This window comes from Calypte anna, chromosome 11 (genome assembly GCF_003957555.1).
Source record: "Calypte anna isolate BGI_N300 chromosome 11, bCalAnn1_v1.p, whole genome shotgun sequence".
Lineage (NCBI taxonomy): Eukaryota > Metazoa > Chordata > Aves > Apodiformes > Trochilidae > Calypte > Calypte anna.
This window is the reverse complement of record NC_044257.1, coordinates 426,339-442,760: the sequence shown is the minus strand read 5'-3', so window position 1 is coordinate 442,760 and position 16,422 is coordinate 426,339. Positions and strand designations below refer to the sequence as shown.

Below are 16,422 nucleotides of genomic sequence, written 5' to 3'. Positions count from 1 at the left end.
GCTTGAGGTGCTGGAGCAGGTGCAGAGAAGAGCAAGGAGGCTGTGAAGGGATCCAGCAGAATTGCTGTGAGGAAGGGCTGAGGGAGCTGGGGGTGTTGAGGCTGGAGAAGAGGAGGCTCAGGGGAGACCTCATCACTCTCTGCAACTCCCTGAAAGGAGGTTGGAGCCAGGGGGGGGTTGGGCTCTTTTCCCAGGCAACTCTCAGCAAGACAAGAGGGCAGGGTCTCAAGTTGTGCCAGGGGAGGTTTAGGTTGGAGATGAGAAAGAATTTCTTTCTGGAGAGGGTGATCAGGCATTGGAATGGGCTGCCCAGGGAAGGAGTGGATTCTCCGTGTCTGGAGATCTTTCCAAAGAGCCTGGATGTGGCACTGAGTGCCATGGGCTGGGAACCACGGGGGGAGTGGATCAAGGGTTGGACTTGATGAGCTCTGAGCTCCCTTCCAACCCAGCCCATTCCATGATTCTGTGATTCTATGATTATTGGTGCAGTCTGGCTGATGACAGCCCTTGGAGCTCCTGTCACTTGCCATTTTGGCCAGCTGAGCCTTGCCCTGTCCCTGCAGTGCCAGTCACATGTGGGGCTGCCTTTGCCACTGAGGACTCAGCAGGAAGGGTAAGGGAGCTGATTTTTAAACCTCTGGATGCTACCTGCAAATTTGGCTGCTCAGCTGACTGCACTTCAGTCACTGGAGGCAGAGGGGTGGTTCTGTGTCAGCTCAAGCAGAGGCTGCTGTGCCCTCTAGTGTATTGTTTGTTATTAAAAAGCAGCTTCTCCTCCCCCCCAGCCTTCCTGGTGCCTCTTCCAAGCTCTACCAAGCACAACTCAGTACTACAGTAGAGTAAGTAACTTTATTTTACTAATTGTTTACTCCCAACTGTGTCTAGTAAACAGCTGGGGTATCTCTTGCCTTTGTTCAAAACAACCCAAACAATTTTCCTTTTTTTTTTTTCTGTTTCTCGGAAACCTCCATGACCTGTCTCTTTCCAGTGGAGCAGCTCAGAACAAGAAGTTGTTTCTCACCAAGAATGGCTGTTGCCCAGAAAGGCAGCAGAGTGCCTCAGCAACCACTGATGCACAGAGAAGGGATTCAGGATTTGTTTCCAGGGTTTTGTCTTTTTAAGTCGTGCAAAAACAGCAGCAAAGGAAGAGCAGAACCAAGCCAGGAAGTCTCAGCAGTGCCCAGAGCAGCCATCTTAGGGACAGCAGTCAGAATATGAACAGGATGTGTAGATCTGACACCAGCTGTACAGAACAGCCCCATTCTAGGTGTTCTCCCTGCCCAGCAGAGCTCAGGCTCTGGCTGGTTCTGTTCTCCCCTTGCTCTGGGATCAGCAGGGGCTCAAGCACCTTTTGCTTTAGATGTAGCAGTTTTGTTCCTCAGAGGTTCCTTTTCCAAAGGGTGTGTGCTGGGGCTGCAGCTGAAGGTTCCTGCACCTCCATGAATCCTTCTCTGAAGGAGGTCCTGGTGCTGCTGCACTCCTGAGCACCACACATGGCCCTGCTTGGAACTTGCTGCTGCTCTGGGCTTCATTCATAGAATCCTAGAATGGGCTGGGTTGGAAGGGAGCTCAGAGCTCATCAAGTCCAACCCTTGATCCACTCCCCCCGTGGTTCCCAGCCCATGGCACTCAGTGCCACATCCAGGCTCTTTGGAAAGATCTCCAGACACGGAGAATCCACTCCTTCCCTGGGCAGCCCATTCCAATGCCTGATCACCCTCTCCAGAAAGAAATTCTTTCTCATCTCCAACCTAAACCTCCCCTGGCACAACTTGAGACCCTGCCCTCTTGTCTTGCTGAGAGTTGCCTGGGAAAAGAGCCCAACCCCCCCCTGGCTCCAACCTCCTTTCAGGGAGTTGGAGAGAGTGATGAGGTCTCCCCTGAGCCTCCTCTTCTCCAGGCTCCACTCAGCAGCAGGCTCTAATCCAAAGATGACTTCTCCAAGCCTGGGAGAGGCAGGTGTAACATGTGCTCTCCCTCCTGCACTGACTGTACACCTGGGACTCTTAATTGCCAAAAAAAGCTGTTTCAGACAAGCAGGTGCAGGCTGGGGCTGAGCCCCCAGCAGGATGCTCTGCAGCCCAGCTGCTTCCTGCAGGAACCAGCAGTGCTGGAACTGTGTGCCAGGAGAAAGCACTGCCCCAAGACCCCTGTCCCTCTGCTTTCTGCTCACCACAGGAGCCAGAGGTGAATCACCTGGAAGATGGGAACTGATCTCCAGCCACAGTGGAGCCCAGCAGAGCTCAGGACAAAAGTAACACAGTGCAAGACTGTGGGGGACCCTCCTGCCATGGATAACAACAGGGAGAGGTGAGTGAGCTCCCACCTCCCCTCCTGGGGCTGGAGCCACAACCATTTCACAGCTGAAGCACAGAGCCAGCCACAGACCCACATGAGAAGGATGCAGGAGCTGGTTTCTTCTTGTCTATTTAGCTTGTAAATTCTTTGGGAAAAGGGCTGAATCTGGGTCTTTCTGTGCAGCATTTAGCATAATGAAGTCCTGCTTCTTGTTACAGTGCCAGGGCTTTCTTGATGCCAGCAGCTTTGTAGCCTTTCTGTCTCTTCCTTCCCAACTCCAGAGAGTTGTGCAGCTGGAAAAACCTCCTATTTCCCATGGCAGCTCCTTTATTTCTGCCTCTTCAGTGAATGAAGTCAAGCTCTAGAAAAAAACGTCTCAGGCATTTTGTAACAAAACTTGCCCAACCTGACTTTGAAGCATTTAACTGACCCATTTCCTTTTTTTTTTAATTTAATAAGCTCAGTCATTACCTTGTGGCAATGTACAGTTGCAGTGTTCATCCTGACAGGTTAGAGACACATCCCACTGTGCAGCTGCCATGACAAACACCTGGAAAGCTGACAGCTGTGTGACAATGACCCCTTCCAGGTGGCATTAAAGCAGCTGAGGGTGTGAGCTCCTTGGGAGGAGGCAGAATTCCCATTAGTACAGTGAATAAAAGTCACCTGGACCCCACTGCAGCTCACACACACTGTGATGAAGCTGCAAACAGCCACATTTATCCAGGATGAATGCCTGGAGAGGACCTTTCCCCAGCCCCCCAGCACTGTCCTGGCCCCACTCTGCATCTCACTCATAATAGACAAAGGAAAAGTCCCAGAACCCTGTCCTGTTGGGGCTCTTCAGCCACGCCAGGCTCCGGTGGTTGATGTATTTCACAAACTTCAGTGTTTCTTTGTCTCTATAAACCAAGGCCAAGCAGTTCTCCTCTGGATTCACTGTCAGCAGCTGGGAGGGATGACAGGGAGGGAGGGAATCAGTGTCACAGGGTCTGCTGTGACACCATTCTGAGGTAGAGACAAAATTATTCCAGATTTGTTGTTGTTGTTCTATCTAGAACAACGGTCTGGTGGTGAGAAAATGAACTCCAACTTTAATTCCTCTTTAGAAGCTCTCACTTTTTTTTACTTTTACTTTTTTACTTTAATTCCCCTTTAGAAGCTTTTTTTTTTACTTTTTTTTTTCACTTTAATTCCACTTTAGCTTTTACTTTTTTTTACTTTTTTACTTTTATTTTTCTACTTTAATTCCCCCTTAGAAGCTTTTACTTTTTTTTTTTACTTTTTTTTACTTTTTTACTTTAATTCCCCTTTAGAACCTTTTGCTTTTTTTTTACTTTTTTACTTTTTTTTTTTTTTTTACTGTAATTCCCCTTTAGGAGCCTTTACACAGCAAGGGATTCTGAGCTTCTGCTGCATCCCCGTGCCCCTCAGAGGCTTCTTCCTGAGTCTTTGCCTTTGGGGGGAACACCAGCCCTCCCCCAGGGGTGTGCATTCAGGCAGGAATCCAGGGTGATGCTGAATCCCCTCAGGGTTATGACAAAGATCTCATTATGCCTCTTCCCCCTCAACCATTTTCTCTAATTTGCTGAGGTCCTTACCTCTTCATCTTCACCTTTAGCAATGTAGGAAGTAAAGCCACCATATTCTGGATCCCAGCCTTAGAAGGGAAAAAAAGAACAGCAAAAAAAGATTCTTAGAAAGCTCAGCACTGCCCAGGCTCCAGCCTCCCAGGAGATGCTGGTTTTCCACCTCCCTCCCCACAGCCTCCTCCCATCCCCAGGTTGCCTCCTGCCAGGCTGAGTTTTTGGTTTTTTTTTTTTCAAATCAGAAACAACTTGCAGCAAATGTCCCCAGTTTGGGACCCCAGATGGGCCACTGGAGGTTGCTTGGCTCTCTGGCTCAGGTGTGGAGCAGTTTTGCCTCAGCAGATACCCAAAAGGCTTTCAGTCTTAATTACTGGCAGGTGCCAGGTGGGTTTGGCTGTGCATTCTGGGCTGTTGGTCCAAAACTCTTCTGTTTAGATTTTTGTTTCCAGTGTTATCTCACCAGCAATCAATCTAAACAGCCCAGACATGCCTCAAGTAACTGCTGGAAGACCCTGGGCTCTGCGAGTTGGAGGAGGGAATTCTGATGTGAAAAGAGGTGAAATCAACACTTCCAGGAGGTGTTCCGGCCCCCTGGCTCCCCAGCACACCCAGTTGAGCAAAGGCTCTGGGAGAAGCAGCCCCAGGCGCCACCTCCTGGCTCCAGAAAGTCAAAGCCCCGTTCCCAAATCTGGGGATTAGTCCTTCCAAGGACTACTGAAACCCGAGCTTCTTCAGGAGTGGGGGCTAGGATGAAGTCCACACAGCCTTTCTGTGTGGGAGAAAGCAAGAACATTTCAGCTGTGGGAGCACTGCTGAGAATCCCAAAGCCCTTCGTTTGTGCAGCCCTTGTGAGGAGAGCCTGGTGCCTCTGTATTTTGTGTGCTTACCCTCACAGCCACAGAAGAAGAGCAGGTCAAGAGCAAATTCTGTTGCTTGAGTGTCGTGGACCAGAGTGTAGTGCCCATGGGTCCAGTGCCTCAGCTCCCCTGCACACACAGGAGCACCTAAACCAGACAAAATGATGATTTGGTTTAACCAGTTCCTCCTTGTTTTGTTCTGGCTTTTTCTTTATCCTTTTCTTTTTTTCTTTATCACCCAGATTTTACAGGAGCACCCCAAACTTCAAGAGCCAAGAACCTCTCTCTGAAACTACCAGGTCCTTCTGTGGAGAAGGATGTTGCTCTGAGCTCTGCACTTGCCCTCCCTGGAGGTAAGTCAGAATTTGGGGAAGCCTTCCTTTCCTCATGGGTCTAGCTCAGTTTTCAGTCCATACAGCTCCAAACTATGGCTTCCTCAAGTGTGAATTTAATTAAAATCATGCAGCAGGGTTATGGCAGATAGAGGAGGCCACGTGAGTAGCTGTGGAAATCAGGAAAACAATGGTTATTTGGGCTGGCAGAGTTTTCTGAAAGGTCAATTCCTAGGTTTATGTATTGGTTTTCCAATTCTAATTATCTTCTGATCTGTTCTCACTCTTCCTTTAGATTTGGTTTCATACAAGAATCTACTTTATATGAAGCAGGAGAGTAACTATTGACAAGATTATTGGTCAGTTAATTAAGACTCCCCACTTCTAACCCATGCTTTAACTCCTTAAGTCCCACACTAGATACTTAGAAGTCTGTTGACAGTGGCAGCTTCAAGTTGTTAATTATTTTACCCCAAAATTCCAGTTCTTTTGGATACCAAATCTGACATGTTTCAAGTCCCACGTTTGTGCTGGTGCCTCATGCTGCCTGCATCACAAGTTCAAATCCTAGTTCCATAAAAAAAACCATTGGAATTCCTACTGCCAAGACCCTTCAAGTCAGGATTCTGCTCAAGTCCCCTCACCCTGGTGCTGCTCCACTCACCGTTCTGTGCCCTGCTGTCCTGTGCTTCAGGGACACTCTCAGGCTGCTGCTCTGCCTGCTGGGGACTGCTGGCAGCATCGTGTTCAGCCTCCTCCTGGCCAGCAGCCTCTGCTACCCTGCCTTCCCCAGCATCTTCATCTTCATCAGAGGGAGCCAGGAAGTGCAGCTTCAGGCCAGTGAAGTTGGAGAGCAGCAAAAACAAAGCCTCAGAGCGTAGGAACTGCAGGAACTGCTTCAGGACATGAGGGAGGCTCCCCTCCTCTGCTGCCTCATAGAATCTGAAAGACAACAGGGGAGGGACAACAGGGACCATGTCCACGGGGCAGCTCCTCCTGGGTCTGCTCAGGAGGTGCAGGACACTGCCACTCCCCACCTTTTATTGGCAGGGCCCCTGCTGCTCCACTTGATGTCTTTGTTTTCCAGAGCTTCACACAGGAGCTGGTATTTCTCTTTCTAGGAGAGAAAGGTAGTGCTTTAACATTCAGCTCCCAGGCTTCATGTGTGTGCTGGGAGCAGCTATCATCTGCTCTCAGCTCAGGTTCCCCTTTTCTCTGATTTGTCTGAGGCTCCCAGGGACTACTGAGTTGAGGGGCACAGCCTGGGTGGGCAGCATGGTTTTGCAAGGCAGTGATCAAGAAGTAGCAGATGGTACTTGGTTGTCTGCTGGGTGAGAAAGCAGCTTCACTGGGACAGATACCCAGTGAAACCAGGGGTAAATCACCCATTCTAAGCCATTCACTAAGCTTGGGGGGAGTGTGGATCAGCTGGAAGGCAGGAGGGCTCTGCAGAGGGACCTGGACAGACTGGAGAGTTGGGATGATCCCAAGGGGATGAGGTTCAACATTCCAAGTGCCGGGTCCTGCACTTTGGCCACAACAACCCCATGGGGAGCTCCAGGCTGGGCACAGAGTGGCAGAAAGGGACCTGGGAGTCTGGATTGCCAGGAAGCTGAAGAGGAGCCAGCAGTGTGCCCAGGTGGCCAAGAAGGCCAATGGCATCCTGGGCTGGCTCAGGAACAGCGTGGCCAGCAGGTCCAGGGAAGGGATTCTGCCCCTGTGCTCAGCCCTGGGGAGGCCACAGCTTGAGTCCTGTGTCCAGTTCTGGGCCCCTCAGGAAGTTCAGGAAGGAGCTTGAGGTGCTGGAGCAGGTGCAGAGAAGAGCAAGGAGGCTGTGAAGGGATCCAGCAGAATTGCTGTGAGGAAGGGCTGAGGGAGCTGGGGGTGTTGAGGCTGGAGAAGAGGAGGCTCAGGGGAGACCTCATCACTCTCTGCAACTCCCTGAAAGGAGGTTGGAGCCGGGGGGGGGTTGGGCTCTGCTCCCAGGCAACTCTCAGCAAGACAAGAGGGCAGGGTCTCAAGTTGTGCCAGGGGAGGTTTAGGTTGGAGATGAGAAAGAATTTCTTTCTGGAGAGGGTGCTCAGCCATTGGAATGGGCTGCCCAGGGAAGTAGTGGATTCTCCGTGTCTGGAGATCTTTCCAAAGAGCTTGGATGTGGCACTGAGTGCCATGGGCTGGGAACCACGGGGGGAGTGGATCAAGGGTTGGACTTGATGAGCTCTGAGCTCCCTTCCAACCCAGCCCATTCTTTGATTCTGTGATTCATTCAAGTGAGGCAAAACTGTGACTTATGATGTGTTTCACACTCAGGTCAAGTCCACTGAGTGCTAAGCTGTCAGGGAAGGACAGTCTGGTCACCACAAGGCTAGGGAGCAGGATGTGTTTCCATCCTTCTACTTTGCTTCTTGGAGGAAATAAGAATGTTGAAGCAGTGTTTGATTTTTGGAGAGTCCCCAGGCAGCAGTGTACAGGCAGGCAAAGGAGACCCAGCTAGAGAATCAAAGTGGCTGAGGTTGGAATGGACCTCTGAGGTCATCTCCATCCCTTGAGAGGGTGAAACTAGGTGGTGTTTTGGAGGATGCAGGTACAGGCAGGGTCTTTCCCAGTCTAGGTGACACGTGGTGTCTGGCAGACCTCCTCAGATTGAAGCACTGGGCTCACCTTCAGAAAATCTTTCAGGAGAATTTCTGATCGCTCTTCAAATTCCTCCTGGATTTGAGCTTGGGAGTCCATGTCCAAATAAAGTAAGCTGACCCATTCATACAAGATCTCGTGCTGGAAGGGAAATGTGTTTGAATGCTGAAACTGCAAAAGTAAAACCAGCTACACATTTAAAGGCAGGAAAAAAAAGAAAGGAAAAAAAAAGAGAATAGGAAAAGTTAAGGATGAAAGCACCCCCAAGCATCAGTGCATCCCCTAAGAGGTGGTATCCCAGGGACAGGAAAGACACAGAAATGCAGGAAAGCAGCTACAGGCTCTTTACTCACATCATGGGGGATGTGTGGGGCCCTGGGCAAGGCAGCTTCACCCTGGTGTGCAGGTCTGGCTATGGGTGGGCCATGAAACCAGCCACTGACAGACAGACGGGTCTTCTCCTCAGACAGAACTTCAGACACCTGCAACAGCATGGAGCTGCACATCAGGGGGACTCCAGAGACATCAGGAGCACCCATCATGGGCATCACACACATCAGGGGGACTCCAGAGACATCAGGGGCACCCATCATGGGCATCACACACATCAGGGGGACTCCAGAGACATCAGGAGCACCCATCACGGGGACTCCAGACACATCATGGGGACTTCAGACACATCAGGGGGACTCCAGACACATCATGGGGACTCCAGACACATCAGGAGTACCCATCATGGGCACCACACACATCAGCACAGGAGCCAGACTGACTCCAGAGGGTCTGGATTACTCCTGGCTTGCAGGGAGAGGACTAAAGAAAATGTTGATGCTCAAGTCCCTTGGAGGTTTCCAGAATCCCAATCCAAACTTCTACTCCAAGCTCTGTTTTCTCTCTCTGAGAGCTTGGAGTCATTCTGTTATTTTAAACAACTGTATTTTGCTTTTCTAGTGTTTATTCTGCTGAAGAACCAGCTCCCCTGGGCTGCAACCAGGAGCTCTCAGAGCTTGATCTGGAAATGAGAAGACACTGAGCATCTGTGGGCCACAGCAGACTACACAGGTTGACTTTTTTTGTCTTTTACTTTAAAAACTTCTGTAAACCAAATCAACACAAAGGGCATTTGCCTGATACCTTTGGCTTGTTGTCTATCTCTCAGTCAGACCCAGGGCATTCCCTTTATCCTGGCTTTTAACCTTGGTCTGTGGAACCCCGTGGTGTTCAGACAGTGGTGCCCATTCTTTACCTTGGCACAGTTTCATGAAATCAAGATTTAAGTGGGAAACTGGGCTAAATTAAAGAGTTCCATGTGCTGGGGTGCAGTGGTGTAAGAGCAGTGTGATGACAGAGCCATCCTCTGAGGGCTGACTGCAAGCCAGAGACTGCAGAGCAGTTCTGAACAGCACATAAAGACTTTGTGCTGGGTTTGTAGGTCAGCAGGAGGTAGTCACAAGGTTAAGTGAAGCCTGGATTTTTATGACTAGATTAAATGACTACCTGAAAACAATTAGGGCAGTGATCGAGTAGATGCTTCTGTTAATTAACTGTAAGACATAAATGACATAAGAATATGAGCAGAATTGGTGAGGGCATGCCCAATCTACACCACTGATCTTCTCCAGCCTCCTGCTCTTGGGCCCGGCTTGTTCCTGTTCCTGGCACTCTGAAGTGTGCAGGAGTTTCAGATTTCAGCCAGATCTTTGTGTCAGCTCCACAGAACACTGAGTCACTAGGTTCCCAGATTCCCAGGAATCTTCCAAGGAAGGGCCCCAAGGTTCTCCTTAACCAGATCAGTGTTTCCTTTGCCAGTTCTCGTCCTCCTTGAGTTCATTCATGCTTTAACATCACTTCCAGAAGCAGCCACTCTATCCCACTCCTTTCCTTTCTCCCTCCCAGTCAGGACAGTAATGACACACAGAGTTATTACAGAGAATTAACCACAATGAGGATCCAAAAATGAACAAGAGACAGCTCCTTGCCTGGTGGAAAGAGACTGGAGACACTTCAAAGAAAACGAGTGTGTTCCACGAAGGCACTAATGACTTGACTACTTGCTGTGGCTGGGAGTGTTCTGAGGAGGGAAAAAGACCAGACTCTGGTTAAAATATGCATTGGAACTCCCTAGAAACTGCCATTCCTCCCTGACTTCCTGCCCTTGCCACTGGCAAGACACCTGGGTGTTAGGGATGATCCCTTTTAGAGTTCTGAGCACAGTTACTGGCACTGCTTACATCCTGCCTCCATTCTTGTCCCTTGCAAAAAAAAAAACAAAACAGGGAAAAAAGGATTCCTCTGCTCATGACCTTCTCTTCTTCCTCTGCTGTCAGTGGTTAGCACTGTCTGCAAAGCCAGCTACAGCCCAAGATCTAAGCTGCAAATTTTACAAGCAAAATTGTACTAAATTCACATCAGCTTCCCTGGACAAAGGGGAAACTGTTCATCCCCCTGGCACCCAAACAGCACCATTTTTAGCCCTCTTTTTTAGAGGCTGAGCTCTGAGCACTTACCATCTGTGCTGTACAGGTCCAGAGTTCCCCCATCACTTTTCTCCCAGGGTGGGACAAGGTAGAGGATGAAAGCCACTCTCCTGCCCTCCAGCTCATCATCGTGGCACAGCAGGACATCTGCAATGACAGGAAGGAGATTGAGGTGCTGGAGCAGGTCCAAAGGAGGCAACTGGGCTGGTGAAGGGATCCAGCAGAATTGCTGTGAGGAAGGGCTGAGGGAGCTGGGGGTGTTGAGGCTGGAGAAGAGGAGGCTCAGGGGAGACCACATCACTCTCTACAACTCCCTGAAAGGAGGTTGGAGCCAGGGGGGGGTTGGGCTCTTTTCCCAGGCAACTCTCAGCAAGACAAGAGGGCAGGGTCTCAAGTTGTGCCAGGGGAGGTTTAGGTTGGAGATGAGAAAGAATTTCTTCTGGAGAGGGTGATCAGGCATTGGAATGGGCTGCCCAGGGAAGTAGTGGATTCTCCGTGTCTGGAGATCTTTCCAAAGAGCCTGGATGTGGCACTGAGTGCCATGGGCTGGGAACCACGGGGGGAGTGGATCAAGGGTTGGACTTGATGAGCTCTGAGCTCCCTTCCAACCCAGCCCATTCTAGGATTCTGTGACACCTTTCCTGCTGCAGGACACACCTGATTCATCCCAAAGCCTGCTTCCCAAAAGCTTTCTCCTCCCAACAACACAATAAGAAATAGCTTGCCCTTTCCAGGAACTGCCTTTTCACCTGTCACCAGATCTGGGAGATTAACCTCTGGGGAGCTGCACAAGGAGGGGTTCAGCCCACACTGAAGGCAGAGGAAGTTGTAACTTGTCACTGATTAATGACTGCAGCTTTTAAATACAGGGCTGTCCTTTGGTGCTGAAAGAGGGGAAGAGAAGCCCTTGGAACAGAAAGGTTGGGCTAGCAATTCATTGCACAAAAGGCTTTAAAAGCAGGGTGTTGGCAGCACTGAACATCTCCCTGTCCCTGCAGTGGTTGTGGGTGGCTAAAAGGGCAGGCACAGCTGGAAGCCAGACTTGCCCAGGTGATGTTTCACCTGCTCAACAGTGGGTGAAACTCAAGACATCACCCTTCTGCCTGGAAGCAGGCAGGAAAACACCAGCCAAACACCTCTGAAAGGGGGTGGGGGGGCTTGCAACACCACCGGGCCCAGCAAAAACCATCCCCAAGGTGCCTACAGCAACAGTTTTTCCATAACTGGGACTCTCTTTTCCAAGACTTTAATTTGCTGCTGATGTTTCTGGACCTTCTGGAACTAGAGAGGGGTGGTGGTGTGGGATGTACCAGGGGTATCCCATGGAGGTGCCTTTTCCTATGCACCCCCAGCAACTCTGGGGAAAGGATCAGTGAGAGACTGACCAGTGTATTCATATTTAGAGCAGGAGATGTCAAGAGTTGGCTCCAGCTCGATCTGGGTCACAGCAGAAAGCCACGCTCGGAATTCTTCACTCAGAGCCTGCCTGAGAAGAGAAGCACAGGGTAAGCATCCTCTTGTGGTGTAAAACCCACCCCTGCAGCCTCAGCTCATTTATTATTGTTTCCTTCCGAATATTTCAGCAGCTCAGGGTGCTCTTCCTGCCAGAGACACCGAGCTCCTGCAGCCCCACAGAGGAGCTGGCAGGGGAACCAGTGGAAAGGGCAGCAGGGGGAACCCTGAGCACTTCAGAAGCGACAGACACAGGAAGGTGGAATGAGGAAAAACGGGGAGGGATGTGGGAGCCTCGACCCACACGGGTTCAGCTCCCCGGGGCCGGTTTCAGCCCGGTGCCAGCGGGACAGAACCCCCGGGGCTCTTCCCCTTCTCTGACCGCGGGTTCCTTACCTCAGCGCGGCGATGTGGGGCTCCGGGCTTCCCCCCAGCTCCTGGGACTGCGGCGGCCCATGGAAGAGAAGAGGGGACGGGGTGTTAGGAGGGGGCGGCGGGGCCGGGCCGGGCCCTCCCGGCTCTGCCCGGGGCTCACCTGCCGCAGCGAGAGGAGATCATTGCGGCGCCCGCGGAACCACAGCCCCTGCAGCTCATCGCGTAGCGGCTCCGCAAAGCCCGGGTCCGCCAGGAAGCCGGGGATGACGCCGTGGCGGAACGGAACCGGCTCCAGCTCCAGCGCCGCCGCCTCTACAAGGTGCAAGCGGCCGGTGAGAGGGGGTGTGGGGGGTTCGCCGCGGCGCCGGGCCGGGCCGGGGGTGGTGGTGGTGGGTTCTGTACCGTGTCGGAGGGGCTCCCCGCAGCCCCAGGCCTCCGCCGCCCGCTCCCGCAGCTCCGGGTCCCTGAGGGCAGCGCACAGCTCGGCGCGCGCCTCCCGCTTCCCGCGCTTCTTCCCCGGCGCCGCCGCCGCCCCGCGCCGCTTGGTGGCCATAGCGCGGCCGCTTCCGGACTACACCTCCCAGCGGCCCCCGCGGCTCCCCCCTCCCCCAGGGCCGGGCCAATCGGATCGCTTGGAGGGCGGAGCCTCGCAAAGGGGACCAATGAGAGAAAGGGGAGGGCGGGGCGCGGCCGCCGGCTGCCAGCGAGAGGCCCGGGTGAGGGGCAGAGCGGCTCCAGGGAATGGCTGGCGCCGGAAGTGCGGCGGGAGGTTTCCGGGAGGCACCGCGCGGGTTGATGGCGGACGCGGTTCCCGCCGCTGGGCTCTGAGCGCTCCCCTCGCCGCCTCCCGCCATGTCCGTGGTGCCGCCCAACCGCTCCCAGACCGGCTGGCCCCGCGGGGTGAACCAGTTCGGCAACAAATACATCCAGCAGACGAAGCCGCTCACGCTGGAGAGGACCATCAACCTGTGAGCGCTGCCTCGGGCCTGCCCGCGGCCTCACCCCCTCCCGTCCTGTCCCGCTAACGAGCCCCTTCCCCGCTCCTCTAGCGCTCCCGGGGCAGCCCTTACGCCTTGACGGGGGGCCTTGCGCACCCTGAGGCAGGTTTTACCTCGGCAAGAGCCGCCCGGCTCTGTCAGAACCCTGAGGGGCCTCCCCCCAGCCTCCCCCCCTCCTCCGGGATGGGGCTGTTAAGCGGTGAAACGCTGCACGGGGAGCACTGAGAGGTTGGAGCCGTGGGGAGGATGTGAAGCGGTTCCTGTGTGTGCTTTAGTATAGAGGGAAACGCTTCTGAGTTGGAAAAGGCGGGCTCCGGGTGGCACGGGCAGGGAGGATGTAGCCGGTTCTGTGCTTCTTTTCTGGCGTGGTGTTCCACGAACGCTTGGCCTCAGCCTGCGTGGGCTGTGGGCTCAGCCTCTGCTCAGTGGGATGGGGTTGGGTGTGCCTCGTGTTTGTGGCTTGGCTGGTGCAGGTGCCACAACCTAAACTGGTGGTTGCTACCCCAGGAAAGTTCTGTCGTGGAGTCTGGATTGCCAGGAAGCTGAAGAGGAGCCAGCAGTGTGCCCAGGTGGCCAAGAAGGCCAATGGCATCCTGGGCTGGCTCAGGAACAGCGTGGCCAGCAGGTCCAGGGAAGGGATTCTGCCCCTGTGCTCAGTCCTGGGGAGGCCACAGCTTGAGTCCTGTGTCCAGTTCTGGGCCCCTCAGCCCCTCAGGAAGGAGCTTGAGGTGCTGGAGCAGGTCCAGAGAAGAGCAAGGAGGCTGTGAAGGGATCCAGCAGAATTGCTGTGAGGAAGGGCTGAGGGAGCTGGGGGTGTTGAGGCTGGAGAAGAGGAGGCTCAGGGGAGACCTCATCACTCTCTGCAACTCCCTGAAAGGAGGTTGGAGCCAGGGGGGGTTGGGCTCTTTTCCCAGGCAGCTCTCAGCAAGACAAGAGGGCACAAAGGGTCTCAAGTTGTGCCAGGGGAGGTTTAGGTTGGAGATGAGAAAGAATTTCTTTCTGGAGAGGGTGATCAGGCATTGGAATGGGCTGCCCAGGGAAGGAGTGGATTCTCCGTGTCTGGAGATCTTTCCAAAGAGCCTGGATGTGGCACTGAGTGCCATGGGCTGGGAACCACGGGGGGAGTGGATCAAGGGTTGGAGCTGATGAGCTCTGAGCTCCCTTCCAACCCAGCCCATCCTATGATTCTATGGATGTATTTCTTGGCAAAGAGTTTTTTTCCTTGTTTTATTCAAGAAACTCTGTGCTTCAGCTACTTCCAGGAACATGCTGGCTGTGCCCTTTGCAAGGTGCAGCTGCAGGAACAGCAGATGCCAACTCCAGCAGTCAGTATTCAGCTTCAGCTTTTCATTACCTGGGTTGTTTGGTTAGTTTTTTTTTTTTGTACAACTGAATTTACTGAGTCCTGGGGCAGCTCAAACATGAGCTGCTGAGGCTGGGATTTTCTGTAGTGTGTTCCTGAAGGAAAGACTCCCCAGGAAGCTGTGTGAGCACCATGACTTCTAAGGCTTAGGGTTTGGATGGAGAGACTGATGGACCCACAGGGCTCAGTCTGGGTTAGCAGAGTTGTTCACAAAGTTGTTGTGTGTCTAAAAAGAAATGATTCTGAGCGAAAGGGATGGGGGAGTTTGCTAATCAGGTGTCTGCCAGTAGGAAACTGGTTCTTGTGTCTCACTGCTGGGCATGAGGAATGGCTCTAGCAACTGGGTGTTGACTTCTCTGCTGTCAAAAATGAGGAAAATTGGTGGGGAGATTGAGGGAAGGAGGAGTGTATGCTGCTCACGTTTGGGATGATGAAGTGTTGGGCAAAGAATACACCCCAAGATGTCTGTCAAGGAAAACATTCCCTGTGGAACAGCCACTTATTCCAGTGATTTAGTTGCTGTTTGCCACAAGTCTATAAAAACCATGGTGGTAACTTGTTATTCCTTTGTCCAGAACCCATTTTCCTCTCCCCTTTTTGACTTAATTGGGTGATCCCATTGTCCCTCTGGGCCTCATGCTCTCACAGCTTGGTGTCAGTTCTTTTTGCTGTAGAACATCATCCTCCTCTTGACCTCTGTGCTCTTTGGGGCTGACTTAAGCTTTTTATCTGGATCTTCCCAGTCCCTCTAACCTGGAGAAACCTCCTCAGTTTTCCCTGGCAAACACACAGCTCCAGCACCTAGCCCTGCTTTGTTCAAACTCCTCATCTTACCCCAGGCTCAGCACATGGACACTCAGCATTCCTCCTCTCCTGGCAGCCAAGTTCCAGCTTTCCCACTTCAAAACAAAACCACTTCTAACAGTTCAGCTCTCAGGCTCTTAGAAAAGACTGAGAAACTCCTGCAGAAAAAAAAAAAAAAAATTGCTGTCCTGTGCAAGCTTCCTCTCCAGCAGAGCTGTTCTCTCTTTTCCCCACCTCCTCTCAGAGCCTCAGCTGCTTTTTCTCTGCAGGGTGGAGATCAAAGGGGGTACCAGTTGGCTGCTGGTCCTGGGCTGCTTCCTGACTCAGCAGTGAGTGGATTTGCACTGGATCAGCTGCAGGACTTTCTCCTGGGTTGTAGTGCAGAGCTTCTGTGAGGAGAAGGAGGGAACAGGCAGGAACTCCTAGTAGAGTTAAAGAACACAGAAAGTTCTGCCTCTGGGTGGGTGTTAAATGCGAGGATTTAAATCCTCACAGACTGGGTTGGGTTGGGAGGGACCTTAAAGCTCCCCCAACCCCAACCTGGGCAGGGACACCTCCCACCAGCCCAGGTTGCTCCGAGCCCCATCCAACCTGGATTTGAGCACTTCCTTGGAGGCAACCACAGCTTCCTTGGTCAGCCTGTTCTTGCCAGTGCCAAATGCCACCTGCCATCTCCTTTTTCCCCCCTCAGGTACCCTCTGACCAACTACACCTTTGGTACCAAGGAGCCCCTCTACGAGAAGGACAGCTCGGTGGCCGCGCGCTTCCAGCGCATGCGGGAGGAGTTTGACAAGATTGGGATGAGGAGGACAGTGGAAGGGGTTCTGATTGTGCACGAGCACAGGCTGCCCCACGTGCTCTTGCTGCAGCTGGGTACCACTTTTTTCAAGCTGTAAGTGTCTGCTTTTGGAAGGCTTTTTGAAGTTTTTAACACCATCGTTCATTGTTTTAACAACCCGCTGAGCGTGGGGGCTCCTCACTGGGAGGTGTTTGGGATGGGACTTATTTCTTGCAGAGACTTCATCTGGGAAATCTTTGGTAGGTTTTCATCTAAGATCCACTCTGACTCTGCTCAGGGAGGGTGGTGACAGTTTTGGACCAGCTGGAAATGTCTGCATCGTGTCACTGGAGCAGTCCTGCCTAAAGCTCACTGACAGCTGTTTGTGGGTTGTTGTTCTGGCACTGTGGAAGCTGAAATCTGCTGGTGATAGGGCTGTAAAAATGGGGAAATGAAGCAAAAAAT

The 16,422-nt window shown here is 52.5% G+C and overlaps 1 protein-coding gene across 1 annotated transcript; it reads right to left on the bottom strand.

Moving 5' to 3' along the window:
* Positions 1-2,736: 2,736 nt before the first annotated feature.
* OGFOD1 (2-oxoglutarate and iron dependent oxygenase domain containing 1) lies at positions 2,737-12,976 on the bottom strand. Its single transcript, XM_030457984.1, has 14 exons — positions 12,635-12,976; positions 12,417-12,585; positions 12,175-12,326; positions 12,036-12,082; positions 11,573-11,673; positions 10,218-10,334; positions 9,690-9,781; positions 8,064-8,192; positions 7,738-7,851; positions 6,114-6,193; positions 5,741-6,018; positions 4,775-4,891; positions 3,900-3,958; positions 2,737-3,247 (listed from the first exon to the last, which is right to left on the bottom strand). Exons 1-14 carry the CDS (start codon positions 12,974-12,976, stop codon positions 3,089-3,091), a joined length of 1,956 nt encoding a protein of 651 aa, XP_030313844.1. The 3' UTR covers positions 2,737-3,088.
* Between the last annotated feature and the right edge of the window lie 3,446 nt (positions 12,977-16,422).